A 20,442-nucleotide genomic window follows, 5' to 3' on the forward strand; every position below is an offset into this window, starting at 1 on the left:
GGTCGCAAATAGTGATTGTACTACTGGGACGCTCTCATAAATACATGTTAGTGGCCCAGCACCCGAACTGCAATCGCATGACCATGGGGATGCTGCAACAGTCATAAGTGTGAGGACTGGTCATAAATCACTTTTTTCCAGCACTTTAGAGTCCTGAATTTAGAAAACGGTCTCTAAATTAATGACTGTAAGCCAAGGACTATTTCTGTAACATATTGCTGATATGAAGACATGAATAATATAATTTTGAGGAAAAAAAATCAGAGTTAAGGTCTGTAGTAGCAGAGCTGTCATATGGGCCTTTTATAATTCAAAACTGCACAGGCAGTTATGGGAACACTCATGTTTGCCCATGTTATATCATTCATCTGCAAGCTGCTCTGATTTTCAGTAGGCTTCCAAACCCAATTCTAGGTCCTGGTTATGATTTGCTAGCTCAATGCCCATGCTTCACTATGAAACTATTTGGTCAGGCTTAGATTTTGGGGAAGAAAATAAGGGGGTTAAAAATGTGCCTCTGCCTACCAGCATCCATTGGTATTTACCTGGCTAGCATCCTGTCAGTGTGTAAGAGAGTTGAGGTCTGTTTGGAAACTGAAACAGTATTTGCTGTGTGAGCAAGGAGACAGCAAGGAGCCTGGGTGTGGCTTAGCTCAACTGTTCTGTACTAAACCTGCTTGGTGCTGTGAAAGTAAAACTGAAACTGAAACTCCTCTCCTCTGCTTGTGTTTTGCATTTGGAACAGATTTCTTTTCAGGTGGGGAGGGGGAGTAGAACTCCTTAGCATCAGAGTGTGTTAATAATAATATATGAAATACTAATGCTCTGATCATCATTTCGAAAAATCCTTTCTTAGTGAGCACCTAGAAGCCAAGAGGAACATACGTGCCAAATTTCAAGTTTGTAGGCTTTACGGTTCTGGAGATTTTATGATGATATATGAGTGGTATTTCGCATATAGATAGAGAGAGAGAGATGATAGATAGATAGATAGATAGATAGATAGATAGATAGATAGATAGATAGATAGATAGATAGATAGATGATAGATAGATAGATAGAGCCCTTCGTGGCATGGAATCAGGTTAATTGCAGGATCACCTCTCTCCAATTCTTTCTATCTGTCCCATTGGATCTAGCAGGGTTCCAGGTCCCACCAGTTAAACAGTACCACCAGGTTGAACCTGGAAATTTGCCTTCTCTATTCCAGTACCCCTGGAACACCATTTGTGGGGCCCTGACTCTGCTACCATGTCATAACTTCTTGAATATCTGGTTGTTCCTTGAGCATAAAGTCTGGAGGTTAGATGGGATTTTGTGCTGATTTGCTTGCCACCAGTGGAGTTGGTTTGCCTGCCATCATTTGATTAATAATTGAGGTTTATAATGTTTTTGTTTTTTATTTAGCCGTGGTGGAGCAGTGGTTGGAATGTAATATTGCAGGCTAACTCTGCCCACTGCCAGGAGTTCGATGGTGACAATCTCAAGGTTGACTTAGCATTCCATTCATCTGAGGTCGGTAAAGTCAGGTCAGGTCCCAGATTGTTGGGGGCAATATGTTGACTCTGTAAACCGCTCAGAAAGTGCTGTAGAAGCACTGTGGAGCAGTATATAAGATTAAGTGCTATTGCTATTTGGTGTTGATCCTTTGTGCACTACTTAGAATTGCAATTGTAAGATGGACAGCTATATACAGTGCATAAATTTACAGACATCTCTAAAATCCTGTTTTCACTTTCTCATTGTGGGGTACTGAGTGTAGATTAATGAGAGAAAAAATTAATTTCAACAACTGTAGAATCGGGCTGCAGCACAACAACATTGACAAAAGTGAACACTTTCTGAATGCACTGTAAACTCAATAAATCAAAGAAAGTGTGCTCTAACGGTACAGAAGTACAAGCAAAGAAGCAGGTGCCTATAATAAGACTAACCCAACAATAGCAATCACCATCAGAACCCCAGCAAGGACACAGATGCTGATGAAGACAAAGTCACTGGTATCTTGAGCCTTGCTCTCATAGACATCTGCTCCTCCTACATCCTTTGGCTGGGACTCCACCAGATTCTCAGCATACTGGTCCAGCCTGTAGGGATTAGAGCCAGAGATCAGATTCACAAGGGCCTCTTTCCTTTTAGGCTCACATTGCACTTCATATTGATGAACATCCTTCTGGTTTCCATTGGAAAAGTCAATGTACAGAATGCTGACAATCACAGTTGTGTTGTTTCTTTTCTAAACAAGTGAAGGAAAGAACAGATTTCAAAAATAAAAAACAGTTTCTGGCACACAAAGCTTTGATTCCAGATAAATAAGGACATTAGAACCAAGCTGAAGATGGGCTACACACAACAAGTGACATATTATGGCTTTCAGCCTTTGGTCCTGTAGTGCCGGGTGGGAAGCAAAACTGGATGTTTTTTGAGCCTTTGCTGAGCTGCCCGGCAAAGCTTCCCAGCTGCATTTGGCTTGAAGATTCATATATTGTGCAAAGCTAAAAGGAGACAGATGGCAAGATGCCATTACAAACCTATAGGTAAGGTTTTTGAGGGAAAATTGTGCAATACATTTTGCAACTGCTCAGTGGGATAAATGGGTAGGCTGGCTAGGAATAATGCTAAGCTTTGTGGGTGTTCAGATGAAGTTTTGCGTAAAGAAGAATGCCAATATTTTTGTGACCACATACTGAGATAAGGATCCACTTAGAACGTATTATAAAACGATTTAAATAGAACCATGGTGTGCAAATCATTTAACCTGCTTGGGTATTTTTATTTTTGGGATTACCACTGGCAGGGAAATCTTCTGTACCTGTCCTAATGAATTATAAAAGAATATGTTTTATAGGTTGTGGTACCTCCCTTGTGGGACAGCAGTCCTGACCTTTTGGGCCTTTAGGAAGGTTGTATAAATCTGTTTTTTCCACCATAGGTTTTAAAGGGCATATTGGTAGGGGAACCCTATATAGCAGGGATTGCCAACTTTTTAGACCTCAGGGACCACCAACTGAATTTTAAATCCCGCAGACCAGAGACCCTGGGAAAATTTTAAAAAAAAGTTTGCAGGAAAATTCCCCACCCTGTTTTCCTACTGATCGATCGTTCTTTATTTGGGATCGCAGGATACCGTCTCCAGCTCCGTTCTCAGGGGGAGAGAGACTTTTTGCTTCATGCAAGGAAAGCAGCAGAAGCAGCAGAAGTCTTTCTCTCCTCCAAATTCCACCAGAAATGAGTCTTTATGAGACTTGCCGCAGCCTCTTGGAGAAGGATGCCTTGCAGGGTCCCAAAGACTCCATTTCTGGCAGAGTTTGGGGGAGGGAAAGAAAAACTTTTGGTGCTTTCCTTGCATGCAGCCAAAAGCCGAAGAAGAAAGAAGTGGAAAGAAGCAGCCCGGTGGCCAGGTGAAGTGCATGGGGCGAGTGGGGCAGGTCCCCCCCCTCTGCCCTTTCCTCCCTCCCCTCACTACCTCGTGTTGTTTGCAATGCAAGCGGTGCAAGCCTTGTGTTCCCGCGGGCCATGTGGACAGCGCAGCCTGGATTAATTGCTTTGGGGGGTGCTTTGGGGGTGACATTTCTCTGCAGACCACCATTTTTTTTCCCGGCCCACCAGTGGCCCCCGGCCCACTGGTTGCTGACTACTGCTATATAGGACTCTTTGACTGAAGATAATGCATGAACTGCCTCAGCTTTTGTATTTGTGCATTTATTATGTTTCCTTGTACTTGTATTTATGACCCTTTTATTGTTTTCTATTGTGTTCCATCCAGAGTTATTTGCTTAAGACTGCTGGCATTATAAAGTTCTTCTTGTTGTGCCATCTTCTTGTGGGACATCTGTAATGACTTTTCAAAAAACTTAAAAATAGCAGCAGCAGATTGATGCCTTAATTGGATTGGATAGCGATTGGTGTCTATCTGGAATCTTTCTATCTGGAAGGAATCCATTATCAATGGAGGATTTTCTCTCAATGCAAAGAAGCAGAATGATCAGTAGGAAATGAGAGAGTTAAATTCCATTTCCCTGCCTGTGGTGATCCCAGAAAAAAAGATACCCAGACTAAATACAAAAGATGGAATGTTAAATCTAGTTTGGCCCTCTGTTTTTTTATTATGTTATCCGAGTATGTTTTAAATAAAAAGTGAGCATCTGGAATTATTTTGCTTAGTAAACAGACTATAGTTTTCCATATGAACCAAGGCTTTTCTTCGCAATTTCTTTAAAAAAAAATCTATTTCTCAAACTGTCATCCAGAGAATGAGAATGGGCTTGTGTCCTTGAAAGAAAGTAAGCCACGATCACCCTTTTTATATAGTTTTACATAATATATAGGATAGAGAAGAAAGAAAGAAAGAAAGAAAAGCGAAAGGAAAAAATAGAAAAAAGAGGAGAAGGAGAAGCCTATAAACCATAAATTAAATAAAACAGTAATAATAAATTAAGTATAGAGGAAGACCCAATATCGCAATGACTACTTGAACAAATGGATTCTTGAATAGGGCATTGAGTAAAATTATTTGGTCTGAGTCAGTAGAGTTAAAGGTATTAATAGAGGTCTACATCACATATAGTTTCATGTCATAAATTACCATATCCTATATGTACATCCAGTGCATAAAAAGACAAGTTAACAGTTTCTTTTATCTTCCTCTCTAAAATATCAGAGACTGTTTTTTTCCCCAATGTGTATGTATATACGTGAGTGGATATAATATAATATAACTATCAGGAATCTTTTGCGTGCTAGCTACTTTGAGTGAATTCTTTGGCAATATACCAAAATATCTAGGACAGATGATTCAATATATTAAATAAACATCTATATTAGATGACCTATTCTTCAGTAATAATCATTTTCAACTTCAGACTTAATTGTCCAATGATATGAGTATATCATTATTAATTTCATGAACATGTTAGTCTTGCCGCTTCTAATTATTTGCGCTCAGCTAGCAAAGCAAAGGAAGGCTTCAGTGGACTTCATAGAAGAGGATTTTCCACACCGAACCTCTGAAACACATTCAGCAGCAGATGCTATCATGATCAAGATGTTACAGGAGCAATGGACCTTTCTATGGTTTTCATAATAACACAACTGCTGCTAGACGTGGGAGGTGGGTAGACAGCTCCTTTCATCTTGGCTTAGCATTAATAGCTAAAACTCTGCCCTTTCCACACAGATAATGTACTTGCGGTTCCATGCCACAGGTTTCAAATCTTGCATGTATCCGAAAGGTCAAGCCAACCACTTGTGCAGGGCAGGAGGGGACTCCTAAGTAGATTTTATTTCGCTCCAGCTGGGCCAAAGACTGTGTGGGGATTTGGATCTGAAACTCTGTTCTTGTGCAGCTGACATTCATAGGGACAACTACATTGAGGAGAAACAAAGCAAAGAAGGAATCTTTGAAATTACAGAATCATGACAAACGGCCAGTGAAACTTCCAGAATTAACACACTGGCACAATACTATCTGTAAAGAAGATAATGTCCTCTCTTCTAATCTAAAGTCTTACACATACACTAAATCACTATTTGATCCAGTTTTGGAGATAATAAGCCATATTTGTCTACTGTACAGTATACATATAAAACCTATCATGTAGTTCTTGCTACAACTCCCTATGTACAGGGATGGGATTCTACCAGTTCGCACCTATTCATTAGAACCGGTTGTTAACATTCTAAGCAGTTCGGAGAGTCGGTTGTTAGAAGAAATTACTGGCCTAATCCTGTAAGGAAGACAGGAAGGAAACATTCTGGTGTTGCTTACAGAAACTGCCTCTCCATTAACCCTTTTTACATTCTTGGCAGGACTAGACTTCCTGTCTCAGGAACTACTCTGGAGTTTTTTCCCCTCCTTTGCTGGTACTTTGCTTGTGTGGAGTGACCATTCAAAGTTACAATGGCATTGAAAAAGTGACTTATGACCATTTTTCACACTTACGACTGTTGCAGGATCTCCACAGTCATGAGAGACCAGGTGAGGAGATGTGTGCCTCGATGTGAGTGATATTGAGTTGGCCACACCCAGCCAATAATATAACCACCAAGCCATGTCCACCCAGTCACATGACCACCAAGCCATGCCTACCACCTAAGCCATGCCCATAGAACTGGTTGTTTGAATCCCACCCCTGCCTATGTAGTCTCCTATAGATAACAATATTTTGAGAATCTGTATGAAATATATCAACTCAGAGAGTTTTCTGCTGATGTTAGATTCTCTGGATGTGACTGGATTGTGAAATTGATTAGGAAACAGGGTTAGAGTTGGGATCTCGTGATTTCTAGTTTCCCCAAGTAATTGGTGGGCAGCAAAATGTTGCTTTTGTTTTTAAAAACCTGACCAAGTATACATGTCTCTGTATGTGTCTTTTCAGTCTGAATATTGAACTTAGGAAGAAGTGTCGCAAATTCTCCCTCAAATCTGGGCCTAGAGAAATTGGGTGGCAGTTTATCCAAATTGCTCCAGAGAAAGGAGAACATCAAAAATTTGTCCAAGGTAGGGTTCCCCCTTAGCAGTGACACTTTTGAAAATCCCTACATGATTTTTAAATTCCTTGGATTTAACTGATACGTGAGAAGCTAGCAGGGTGGCAAAACATTCCTAGAAGGAGAGGAAAGAGGAAGCGCATTGATACAGATCTCTTCTTGGATAAATCATAAGTAAAAGAGCACAAGAATGCAATGTTTCTCCAAAATTATTTGCATCTTTGAAGAAATATCTAAAAAAAATTATTTCTACTAAACTGAATGAGAGGTAGTACAAAGAAATACATACAGTACAGTGTTTCCCAAGCATTATGCCAAGCATGTAGCCTTCATAGTCATTTCAGTTGCTCAGGTAGTTTTAATATCTTCTGCTCATGATCCAAACTCAATACATACAATATTGCGCTGTTTGTGCATCCTGTACTCTAGTTATATTTTTAGAAAGCTGACATCATCACAAAGTCTCCCACACTATAGATCTTGCTATATTGGAAAAACCAGTGTTCATTACTTCAACATTTAAAGTAAGAATGTTATCTGTTTCTGTTCTGATATACTACCAGCCAATACAGAGTACTTCATATATATGCCAAGGCCTAAAGACAGCCCTTTAAAAAAGCACCTAGATTTGGAGGTGTTCTGGTTGCAAGGCTTTGGCGGCAGCAGGAATCCGCTTCTCTGCGGGTCCCTGATGTGCTCGCCGCCGAGGTACCCCTGATCCAACTGGATTTGGGGGTTGTCGCTGCCCTGAAGGGGCAGCAGAAGACAGAGGAGATCCGGGCAGGGGTCTGGGGATATCGCACTCCCTTTCCCCAGCCGGCTAGACTCCTTTTTCCTGAGGTGGTGGAGCGGCTGTCAGTAATGGCAGCCACAAAGAAATCTTCAACCGGATAAGATTGCGCAGGAGGAAGAGCCAGAAGGAGAAGTTTTCTTGGCTGAACCAGGACATTAAGTTACGTTTAAAACACCCTGGAAACCTGACTTTGGATTGATACATTTGTTTCCAAAAGAATTTGTTACATCGGCGAAAGTGCTGAAGGAAAGCTCACTCCCCTTCCTTACGGAGAAAGCAAAGGAGCACAGAAAAACCTGCTTTTTAAAGGTAAAAATAAGCTCTTTGTTACAAGTGGGAAGGAGAGGACTAAAAAATATTTTTCAAACTTTGTTGGAGGAGACACCTTGAAGATTACAAGACCATCAATTAATTGTAATACAGCTTTTAAAATACATTTGGGATTTTGCCCCTGGAGGAAAAACTGTAAAGAGAAGAAGAGGAAATAATTTTTGTTTGTTTGGATTGTTTGATAATTTTGACATTTGGAAATTACTTTAAGATTGAAAGCATCTGGGTTGTTTTTAAAAACCTATAACGGCACCATCTGTTGATGAACTAAAAAGGGAATATGAAAAATTAAAAGAAAGACAGCAAAATGGCAAGGATTCCTTGGGAGCTGCCTTCCATTTTTTAGAAATGGCGGTTTCTACGTACCAGCAAATACTTGAGGAAGGAGAAGGAGAAGAAGAAGAAGAAAAGGAAGAAGCCATCTTTAATGGACTAAAAAGTTCGATTAAGAAAGAAAATGGGAAGAGAGGAAGGAAAAATGAGAATTTAAGATTTAATAAAACAACCAAGAAAAAGAAAAATAGGGTGAAAAGAAGGTACAATGTTAGAAAGCAATTAAAAAGAGAATTACAACAGAGAGGGGAAGTTAAAAAGGGGGAGGCTAGGAGGGGGGGAGGGCAAAAAGACCAGATTGGAGAAGAAAGGGAGGGAAAAAGAAAAAAAAAGCCACGGGCTAGAACAAGATTTTAAAAAGAAAATTTTTTTTAGAGATGAAGGATAATGGATAGTGTGTAATTAAAGAAGATTCTGCAAGAGTGCATAAGATAGTATTTGCATTTGAAATAGTTTATTGGAATATTTAATAAAATATTAATGTTTAATAATGATAGATGTTAATATTTAATAAAATATTAAGGAGAATGTGTAAAATGATTAATGCTTAGTTATAGTTTAATTTGTTATTGTTTTAATGTTATTATAACCTTAGTATTTTATTTTCTTATTCTAAAACAATGTACTTATCAGAATTAGAATTAGAATGGAAATTATACATTTAACTATACTATAAGTTTACTATTCTTTTATTTTAAGATTTAATATGTAGAATGTACTAAGCAGAATCAGGATGGAAATTATGTATTATTTTAAGTTTTACTTTAGGGGAAGGCGTCATACTTTAAAAGTGATTACAGGGGAAATTTTTGGTTAAAGAGAAGAGATAAATAGATGATTGGTAAAGAACGGACAAAAGATATAAGCATAATGATTTTGAAATAAGATGAAATAAATAAAACATAATTAAGAGAGTGAAAAGATGGGAGAAGTTATATAGAAAATATAAAATGGTTAATAAGATATGAAGGGTATATAAGGTGAGCATGAATTTGATTTAGGTCTGTCAAAAAAAGATGTAACCCGGGGCTAAGCCACTTTTCAAAAGAAGTTCTATGTTTTATGTTTTGTGTGTTGATTAGTTATGTTTGATTGTAAACTAATAAAAACTTGGAGGAATGAAACCAAAGGGAGAGAAATTGGGAAAAGACATGTATAAATGACAACTAAGGAGGTTTTTTTTTTAATGTTTTGCTTTAGGTTATGTATTTTGTGTGCTTATGACTGATTGAGAATTACTAAAACTTTGATAGAAAGAAATATAATTGAACAAAAGTGAAGGGAGAAATAATGAGAAATTTGGAAAAGATATATATGTGTAAATGGAAATGTGATAATGTGGAACTATGTTTTTAAAAAATAATGCTTTATTTGCCTTGTTAAAATTTATAAGTAATTCTTAGAAAGGAAGTTTTATACTTTTATGTGTTATGTTTTGTTCGTCTTCAAAAATCAATAAAACTTGTTCTTAAAAAAAAAAGCACCTAGATTTAAAAAAAGAAGTCATTGAAAGAACAAAAATATTATATTGGTATTTAATTACCCTACATAATCTTACAATTATATCAACACCTATTTCATAAAGTTTTTTTTTCAAACGGTGGGATACATTATGAAAAATTGGTACTGGGTGGAGCTAAAGCAGGACAAAATGAAACAAAAGATGGATGCTTTATCCAGATAATCCTTGTTTAGTGACTGCCTTTACAACCGCGATGAAAAAGTAATTTTACAACCAATCCTTACATTTATAACCCCTGCAGGTCTATAAAGCAAAGAAAAGTAAGATTATAAGTATTGTTCTAGTTTCATTTAGTGACTGTTTTGCCTCATACCCAAGTTGCCAGTCCAAGTTGTGGCCAACTGAACAAAGGCTACCAGTAGTAAAATCATTATTGTTATTAGTAATTCCTATATTAATTCAGACTCCTTTCTCTTGCCTGTATATACAGGTAGTCCTCAACTTACAACCACAATTGAGCACATAATTTCTATTGTTAAGTGAGATGTTTGTTAAGCATGCTTCACCCCATTTTACAACCTTTCTTGCAGTTGTTAAGTGAATCACTACAGTTGATAAGTTAGTAAACTGGTTGTTAGGTAAATCTGGCTTTTTCCATTGACTTTGCTTGTCAGAAAGTCACAAAAGATGATCCCATGACCTTGGGACACAGCTATGGCCATAAATATGAGCCAGTTGCCAAGCATCTGAATTTTGATCACATGATTGTGGGGATGCTGCAAAAGAATTTATTGTGAAAAAATGTCATAAACCACTTTTTTTCATTGCTGTTGTAACTTTGAATGGTCATTCAGCAAACTGTTATAAATTGAGGGCTGTATAAATATTAGAATAATTAATCAGTGGAATGGATTGACTTCAGAATTTGTGGGTGCTCCAACACTGGAAGTTTTTAAGAAGAGATTAGACAACCATTGGTCTGAAATGATATAGCACCTCCTACTATCTCAACATCATGGATTAGGGAATAGTTTTGTACAGAGATGAACAACTGTGTGGTGGAGTTTTATATAACTGGTAGCAACAATATAAGCAGATCATCCATTTAAAATCTAAATTTTCAGGACCAAGAAGGCGGTCAGACATAGACATATGTTTAGAATTTGTCTAAAATATATTTTGGTAGAGGTTTTTTCAGTTGTGGCCTCTGTTTTTGCTGCAGTGTTGAAAACTTGTAACCACAAGCAGGCCAATGAAGGATCCCGAAAGAGTAATCAGGTTGAATTTCACATAATGATCTGAACTAAACAACTAAAATTTTGGCTCACCCATGTTTCTAGAGATTAACACTACTTCCAGAGAGATTGTACATATTGGGCAGGTCCATTTATATTGAAGCAGTGCTTGGAAAATTTTATTTCCCTTTGTGATTGGAGATCATTCTTCACCACATAGTGAGAAATCATGGAATAATTTCAGTCTGTGACCATATCCCTAGCACCAGTTTAAATTCCTCAAGGTTGAAAAAAAAAGGTGCATTTCTAATCTATTCATTTTGGGGGATAGAGGGCCCAGGGCAAAGAAATAGTTAATGGTGAGTGATGCCTTCTGCAAACACATAACAGATGAGTCTCAGACCAATCCCTTATTAGCACTGAGGAAATAAATTAGTACATATTCTAGGACTCATAGTTTAGCTAGAAGAAAAATTTAGAAAAATGCATCTATTAGTTTGAGGTAATGCCACTGATGTGTGATTGTGAAATAATGATTAAACATAATTTTTATACATGTACATTCATATACAATTCTTATACATGTACAGGTACAAATCCTGTGTTACATACTTGACATTTTTAATACTCTCAAAATACTAAGACTGATATATGTGTGGATGTAAAATTAGAACAGAAAAATAACTGGCAAAGAAAGTAGACGGTTCTGAATACCTCAACCTGATTCTGAATCAATTAGTAAATAAGGCAACCCAAATAATGAACTTGTCTGCATTTATGCTGAACATTTCTGGAACTGCTCTTGTGCCATAAAGCTGGACATTCTGTTGGTGTAGAAAAAAATATACCCAATAATAACACAATTTTAATAGAATTCTGCAGTAAAAATAAAAGTGTATATGATCAGCAAAATCAAAAATGCTTATAAAGATGCAGTTCCTAGAACAGTCAAGAAGGAGCTAAGGTAACAGGAGACCTATTCATGGCCATGTAGATTTTGGGTGAAGATGGGGAAATTTTCCAATTAAAAAATTCAAATCTAGAACATTCAAAATGATACCTTTAGCAGGTTCTAATTCAATCTGGAACCTTCTAGTACATTTAAGAGCTTGTTTATATACATCAATGGGAAAAAAATAAAGTTGGCTGACACTTATAACTTAAACATTAGTTACTGTGGATTTCATTATTCAGGAAAAGCTAATTTCATATATATATATATATATATATATATATATATATATATATATATATATATATATATATATATATATATATATATAGTAGCATTCTAGAACCTTTGTGAGCTAATTATCTTCAAACTATTTTTGCTTTTCTTTTGATCATCTCATTTTTATTTTATTCCACATAGTTTATCTAATAATAGATCTTACCTCCAAAATATGCTACCGAGAAACCTCGATTGGCTGTATTTCTGTCAGTGTGAAGGACCAACAGCAAGTTGTTTCTACTGGATATAATTGGAGATAGCATTTCTCTCCCACACCACTTTCCTAGTAGAGATGCCTTCTCAGTACCTCCATCAAACACAGCCAAATGGTCATAGTCGCAACCATCTGTCAGGCTGTTCCGTCCCTCGAGATCCAGGTCCAGGAAGAAAACTTTGATTCGATAACCTAGTGGCAGCTGGATGGTCCATCGACACTTGATATTATTGGGGTAAGAGTGTGGATATTGAGGACTGGAGAAATTTCCTTTGACAGCGGTATATACCTCCTGACATGCACCTGGTTGCAAGGGAAAAACAAATGAAATACAATGGCAAGCAACAAAAACATTCATTTTATTGTGTAGGACCACCTAGAATTCTTTTCTTCAAACTTCTTTACTTCAACACATTTTTAAATACTTTTCTCTCTGCTCAGACTTGGTTTGAAGCTATGATATAAGGGATACAAATAATAAACCATTAAATTGGTGGCCTAGCCTAAAAATAGCTAGAATTGGAAAATGAGTAGCTGATAGTAGGAAGCAGCTACTGTATCTAAGCCTACCATTGTCAGAAGCCAATGTCATGAGAATTTTATATTTCAGTTTGGTTTAACATTGTCAGTCATTCAAGACAGACCAGATTAGGAAACCAAAGTCATGCATGCTAATATTCCAGTACAGAACATAATCTTGCAAGTCTGATTGCATTTCCTCCCCACAACTTATATTCTTGTTAACTAGGGAGGGTCTTGCCTAAGACAAGTTACAGTTTTGGCCCAGATTCAGATTTCTTTTATCTAACTGTCTCAGAGATGCTTTTCTAAAAGGCAAGTGGATTTTCTTGGTTTTTTTCTTTGAAAACGTTTCACTTCTCATCCAAGAAGCTTCTTCAGTTCTTCAGGGATGAGATGTCCCTGAGTCTTCAAAATAAGTCTTCAATTTCATGCTTCCTCACCACCATCCTTATCCAAATGCTTTTCTTCAGCTTGTCTCGTAATTTTCATGCTCCTAGGATTTTTACTCATATTTTTTGTGGTCAAGATATCTTCTGAATTTGTGCCACATATCCTAAGATGGTCTAAAGCTTAGGTTCTCCAGAATATGGTAAATAATGTGGCAGTACATTCAGAAAAAAATATTCAGCAAACTAAAATGATAACTTTATCAGTTGTAAATAAATAGTAGAATTAATGTCATATATAGTCTTAGTAAGCATTGGGGGAGTCCTTCTATTAACAAAACACAGAAGGTTTAAGATTCATTACGAAGGCTTTACTTTATTTGTTGACTTTAAAATAATGAAGCTTTCTCTTTCAGTGTAGGCAGAATCTCATATTTTGAGCAAAGAATAGTGGATATCTATCATTGGACTCAGTCATAAGAAAAATGAGATAATTTTTAAAAAGCTAAAAACTAAAAAAAGTTACACAAGGTTAAAAACATTTAAAAATACATTTTTTTAGAAAAGTGTGTGTGTGCATATACATATATACACACACACAAGGTCATATTAACTTCTTGGAAAATAATGCCACATATATTTTACACCTATAGAAATACTGTACATATTTGGAAATATGTATAAAATAAAATAAAAAAAATATTTTGTGTTATTTTTCAAGAAGGTTCCAAAAATCATTTCATCATTTCATATCATAATATTGATATGTGATAAATATTAATCTTTGTACCATACCTGAAAAAAAATATGCCTTGAAGCCTTTGTTAGCAATGTTAAAATCTGATTTGAATACAACTAACAGTTCATGTGCAGAAGATGCTACCTCTGGAGGTTTTGTGTTTCCACAGTAGTAACTGAGAAGTGTATCTTCCATTGTGGGCCCATCAAAGATGGCCACATAGTCAAAATTACACTGCTCGCTCTGTTCCATCTGGAAGTCAACAAAAATCAGTTTGATGATAGAATTGGATGTTCCCTGGATGACCCAGTGGCACTCAGCATTGTTGGGATAACTCTCTGGGTAATCAGGGCTAGTGATTGATCCAGACAATCCTGTAAGCACACCCCCACAAACATCTGGAAGCAAGAAAATACAATATGTATTAAAATAAGACACAGAGATAGAAATAAGCAAAGTTCCTTCGTGGATTCAAGGTGCATTCCTCTGCATTACAGAAAATAATTCTAACCACTGTCCAGATTATGACTGAATAAAAGATAATATATATACAACAGCTCGGTGTTAAACTAGTAACCCGAAGTGCAGCCTGGCTAAAATAATTTCCTATTTTCAGATTGTTTACTCTGGAGTAGTCATATTGAAACCAATATGCTTTCCTTCCACATCACTAATGGTTTAGAGATTATAGTTTCAATTGTTGGAGATTATAGTCTCAATTGTTGGGTCAATTCTGCTTTCAATTACAGCAAGATAATAAGGAAGAAGCAATAAAAGTACATTGGGGGGGGGAGCAGGATAAACCCTGAAACCTTTTCCTGCTGCTGTTGGCCGCTGAGTGGGGGGAAAACGTGTGTGATTTCTGGATCTTTTGGATCAATGTTCATGAAACACCTTTGAGAAAAATGAATGGATATATTCGTGTGTTTGTGCGCACTCTGAGTGCACTACTTTAAAAAAAATAATTAAGATTTTGCATTATACTATCTGATGATCCCACGATGCCATTTTTAAAGCTTTAATATAGAATGATTTTGAGGGAAGTTTGAGCAAGGTTTTTGAAGCAGTTTGAACTCCAAAAATGACTGGCAAGTTCCAGAAACAGTTCCTGTTCAGCTATAAAACTGATGAAGTGATTTTTGCTATTTTCATGCTAGGGCGAGGATTTCGGAGTAGGCTTGCTGCCTGAGCAGCTCAAAATACCTAATACACATCATGAAACTTTAATAAAATGTAATATTACATTTATTTATTAAATTACATCCTGCCCTTTACTCAAGAGCTCATCATTCTCTTTACGCCCCAACTGTTCTATAGAGGAGGTTGAGCTGTGAGAGACTGGTTCAAAGACGCCCAGAGAGCTTCCGTGACTGAAGGTGGATTTGAACTTGGTCCTCTCGAGTCCAACATTTAAGTTGTGAACAACACTGGCAGAGAATGAACAATACTTCAATGGATATTCTGAAATGTATGGCATATGTGGCATTAATATTCTTACATACAATCTCTTTAACAGAGTTATTTCTAGAATTCAGAGGAAAAGTACAAATATTTTAATGTATTTGTATTCCACTTTTATTATTTTTACAAATGACTCAAGGAGGTGAACATATCCAACGCACTTCTCTCCTCTTATTTTCCCCACAACAACAATCCTGTGAGGTGGGTTGGGCTGGAAGAGAGTAAATGGCCCAGCTGGCTTTCAAGGCTAAGACAGGACTTGAACTCACAGTCTCCCACTTTCTAGCCTGGTGCCTTAACTACTAGATAAACTGGCTTGGAATAATTTAGACTACTTAAGTTATCTCTAACCTCCATAAAGATGAATGGAATACACTGCTTAATTACATGTTGTTGATTTCAAGAAAAATATAATATCTAAGTCTGAAAAAGATGGCAGGTTGCTTTCTAGGTGCTTTTGGTAGTTTTGAAGCATTTCTCCAAAGGCCAGAGGAAAAGAACAATCTGCATTCATAATTAAACTGAAAATGAACTCTATTTAAAGCTAATTAAGAAATAATTTATTGAAATACAGAATAGTAGCTTATTGCATCTGGAATCATGGGAAGTTGCACCTATTCTACAAGAGAAATTGAAAGCACCAACCAACCAAAATAATTACACATAGGCATAACATGCTTTAAGACCATTGAATTAGTGGACCATTATTTGGACAATACTTTAAGCATAACCTATGGTTTGCAGAGCACAATGACCAATTCACACATCACATAAAGTCAGAATCAAACTAACTACATTGTGTCTTAGAGATGTATGTGTCAAATGCTGGGTTTATACATCCCTCTAAACATTAATGTGGTTTACTTGGTTTGGGCTTATTAAGATCCACAAACAGTTAGCAAATCAGTTCACTTATACATTGTCTATCCTGCTTTATCACTGCAAAAATTCCACAGTGTGGGACCTTTACATATTGCCTGAAATCATCTCATCCTTTGTAGAAACTTACTACTTCTCAAGCACCCAATACCAGCAAAATTATACAGATTCTACAATATTCTGTATGATATAGTAACTCTTAGGAGAAATCCAGGTGAAAACAATCCTGACCTTTTTGGTAAACTGCTGAGAATCCTTGACTGGCCACATGGTTATCTGAGTGAAATATTAGAGTCATGATATTCCAGGATGAAGTAAACGGTGGAGGAAAACTTGTGCCACAAAATTTACCAAGCAGATTTCCTTGATCTTCAGAAACCCCATTAAAGATCTTGATGTAATCAAATTCACAATTATCATGATATTCCAGGTCAAAATGTTGAAAAGTGAGCAGTACAGAGGATCCTTCTGTTGCCACTATGAGCCAGGTACAATCTGTATCGTATGGATAAAGTCCTGGGAAATTTGGGCTTGAAATATTGCCATATGGTGCTGACAGAAGTCCACCACATTTAATGCCTAAGAAAATATCAACATTTGAAGAATAACAGATTAGCAACTAGAATAGCCCACATTCTGGATGTTTCCTCGTCTTTTTCTAAAAGCCTGTTAAAATGCCTACAGCAACTGATATTCCCAAATAGTTTTTCCCCTCCCAAACTAACCAGGCCTGATTATTAAGCTTCAGGATAAAACATGAATTTGTAATTAGTTAATTCCCTTTTAGAGCATGCAGGCCAGGGATAAATCAATTTTTGAGGACTGAGACTAGCCTTTCTTTGCCTTTTTAAAATAAAGGCGTGATGTCTCCAGAGTGGCATAAAATGGACTAATTTTGATATTTTTAAAGGATTTCGATGTGGACCCGCACATAATGAGCCTTGCTCTGCAAGGCTCAAGTTACTCATTTCATTCATTATAAAAAATAATGTTCTGCATGACCTGATCTTACTTGGGGAATCTGGAGCTGTAAAACAGAGACTTAAAAGAACAAATGGAGATTGTGCATAATAGGTTATATTGCTTACAAATATCTTTTTAATGCTTATCTAAAACTCATTTGACCATTTTAAAAAGTTTTTTGTATCCCATCTTTTTATTTTTATAAATAATTCAAAGTAGCAAACATATCTAATACTCTTTCCTCCTCCAATTTCCCCCACAATCACCAGTTGGGCTGAAAGAGAGTGATTCAAAGTTGTTTTTACTCACTGAAGTCAATTCACTCATGCTAAATCAGATTTGGGAATAGTTTTGATATATATCCAGGTAAATGACTAAAAATACTAAACATGCCATAGTATAATGTTCTGTACTAATCCTTCAAGAATTTGGTTGACTGAAAAAAACATTTAAATAAAATGGGGTAACATGTACAGCAAATAGATATTTTAGAGTAGATAGATTTATTCTTGATTGTTTCATTTAATTGTTTTAATTAAAGATCATTTATACCTTACAATGTTTTTTAAGGAAGAAAAGCAATGCACATACACACATTACCAACAAGAAGTTTCTCTGTGTGATATATAAAATTGAATTACTGACCACATATAACAGAATTAACAACTAGGGGTTACCTTTGTTTGATTAGTCAACATACTTAGAAGACTCCTAGTTAGTAATATATCATTACAAAACAATTTAGTTATAGCAGTCAAAATGATAATTACATTTCCAGGCTGAATCATTAGTCCAATAACAGACAATATCCTCAAGATGTGTTTACATCCCTAACATTTCTTGAAATTACCCATTTGGACTGTAAGTTTTGTTTTGCAGCATGCACAAAAGAGCCACATTCATGTTTAATTAGAAATGAGTCTCACCAAGTTCAACAGGATTTCACACTGGAAGATTTGCTATGATCTCAGCCATTGAAATACTCAAATACAGGTCAAGTGTTTTCTTCTAGTGCCATTAAATAATTGTATCTTTTTTATTCTAAACTTTTGGCTGCAATTACATGAAATCTAAAAAAACAAATTAGCTAGTTGACTCCAATATACTTCATAGCTCAGTTCCCATTAAAATTTTATTCAACAAATATAGAACTTGTATGTGTGTGTGTGTGTGTGTAGGTTATGTTAAAGTATAGAACAGGGGTCTTCAAACTTGGCAACTTTAAGACTTGTGCGCTACAACTCCCAGAATTCTGGAAGTTGAAATCCACAAATCTTAAAAGTTGCCAAGTTTGGAGACCTCTGATATAGAACAAGAGGGCTCTGTTCATCAAATCTCTCCCTGGATCTGGGCTTGATGTCACAGTGGACTATCTTCATATCAACTTGGACCAGCCTGAATTCTTTGTAGAGCGCTAGATAGACCTTCCTGTACTGGAGTATATAACACCAGACATGTCAATGGAAGGCAAAATCATGAAACTGCATCTCACTTATTTTGAATATGTCATGCCAGAGATTTCACTGGAGAAAACAATTAGTTTGGACTCGGTAAATGGAAAACAGGCTGCTGGATACCATCAAAGCTGACACCAGCTAGAACATAGAAAAATTCAAAGTAGTAGTAAAAGATTGGAAAATATGGAGATATCTGGCCCAAAGAATCAGCATGAGTCAGACATGATTGAATCATCCTCATCCTCAGATTGGGTTTACAGACAAGGTGGTCCTTGAATATATCCTATATATTGTCCAAAAAGGACAGATTAAAAAAATGTTTAAGCTTTTTGAAAGCATCATTTACTTCCCTTTGAATTTACATTATTCAGTAGACCAGCTGCCTGATAGTTTTCTGTTTCAGAGTAATATGATTGTTCTTTAACATTTGTGTCTCGTTATGATCCACTTGCATTTCATTTTGCCAATATTGGCATTTGTTTTGACATCAACAAAATTACTTTCTCCACAATTGTGTCCATAACCAACAGATATCAGTTCTTTTTCTTCACCAGAACATGCCTTTACCATGTCTATAAGAGAGTAATTAAAGTCACCTATTATTATGACACTTTGAATATCTTAGTGCTTTCCTTATTCCTTTTCCTTCTATGTAAATTAGAAGATTCCACATTAGAAAAAAATCTTATTTAAATCTCAGTTTCATAGATATGTTTCTCCAAGATATCATGTTGTCTGACTTTATACACTTATTCATTCTCTATGGAAAATATACTTTTTAAATTGTATTTTTCTCCTTCCTTCCTTCCTTCCTTCCTTCCTTCCTTCCTTCCTTCCTTCCTTCCTTCCTTCCTTCCTTCCTTCCTATTTATGCATTGAACATAAGTATAATTCTCTTCTCTGATTATGTCTTGAAAGGATAATTGTTTTGACACTTATATTTTACAAATCAGACTCTTTCAAACAGAGTCTAATCTGGGAAGACTATTTAATTGTCAGTAACATTGTGTTAAACTCTCAATAAAAGATACTGGGTGGTGGTAAGGTGGGAAATATGTTTTTTTAAATCAAAGAAAGAGATTGGTACTTCTACAGAGTTTAGGACAGAATTTTGGCATGAATTCAAAATCCAGATAGGGATTTACCCCACAGTATTTCTTTGCATATTATAAATATTTAACCATTGTCCTTTATTCAAATAGACTCGCCTACAGATAGTACATCCTAAGAAATCAGTGAAAAATTAGTAAAAGAGAAACCACATATCTAGTAGACTATTAACTATCAATGAAATTGTGTGAAGTAATGAAGAATCCTCTACTTACCTCCATTCATTTAAAGATTGTTCAAAGTTACAGTGGCACTGAAAAAGTGCCCTATGACCATTTTTTACACTTATGACCATTGCAGCATTCCCATGGTCACATGATCAAAATTCAGAAGCTTGGCAGCTGGCATGTATTTATGATAGTTGCAGTTTCTTGGGATCTTGTGGTGCCACCTGCAACCTTCTTACAAGCTAAGTCAATGGGGATGCCAGATTCACTTAACAATTGCGGCAAGAAAGGTCATAAAATGGGGCAAAACTCCCTTGACAACTGTCTTGCTTAGCAATGGAAAATTTTGGGCTCAATTGTGTCGAGGACTACCTGTACAAATGTTGTCCTCTCCTACCTAATCTTCACAGGAGGAATAGGGGAAGAAATTTCCAGTCTGTTACAGCCATGAGGTGGCATGAGTGTTTCCCGTTCATTCCAATAGGGAGTGAATATTTGGATTCACTTCCAGTTGATAATTGACCACACTTAGATCTCTAGGCTGGGTTATACAACATTTGTAAGTGTTTTTAAAAAATGTCCAAAATGCCCCAAACAGACTGCTGAAAAGATTGCCCAAAGAGTGTCATTAGTATAGATAATATTTCTCTCAACGGCAGCTAATTTTCTGA

At 36.4% G+C, this 20,442-nt stretch overlaps 1 protein-coding gene across 1 annotated transcript; it reads right to left on the reverse strand.

Moving 5' to 3' along the window:
• Positions 1–1,053: 1,053 nt before the first annotated feature.
• Positions 1,054–19,825, reverse strand: CDCP2 (CUB domain containing protein 2). The gene is made up of 6 exons (XM_087930368.1): positions 19,820–19,825; positions 16,306–16,693; positions 13,791–14,132; positions 12,037–12,390; positions 5,186–5,364; positions 1,054–2,236 (listed from the first exon to the last, which is right to left on the reverse strand). The coding sequence occupies exons 1-6, from the start codon at positions 19,823–19,825 to the stop codon at positions 1,919–1,921; spliced, it is 1,587 nt and encodes a 528-aa protein (XP_087786494.1). The 3' UTR covers positions 1,054–1,918.
• Positions 19,826–20,442: the final 617 nt, after the last annotated feature.

Source organism: Pseudonaja textilis, chromosome 3 (assembly GCF_049901715.1).
Source record: "Pseudonaja textilis isolate UNSWEBS1 chromosome 3, rPseTex1.2, whole genome shotgun sequence".
In the NCBI taxonomy this organism is placed as follows: domain Eukaryota; kingdom Metazoa; phylum Chordata; class Lepidosauria; order Squamata; family Elapidae; genus Pseudonaja; species Pseudonaja textilis.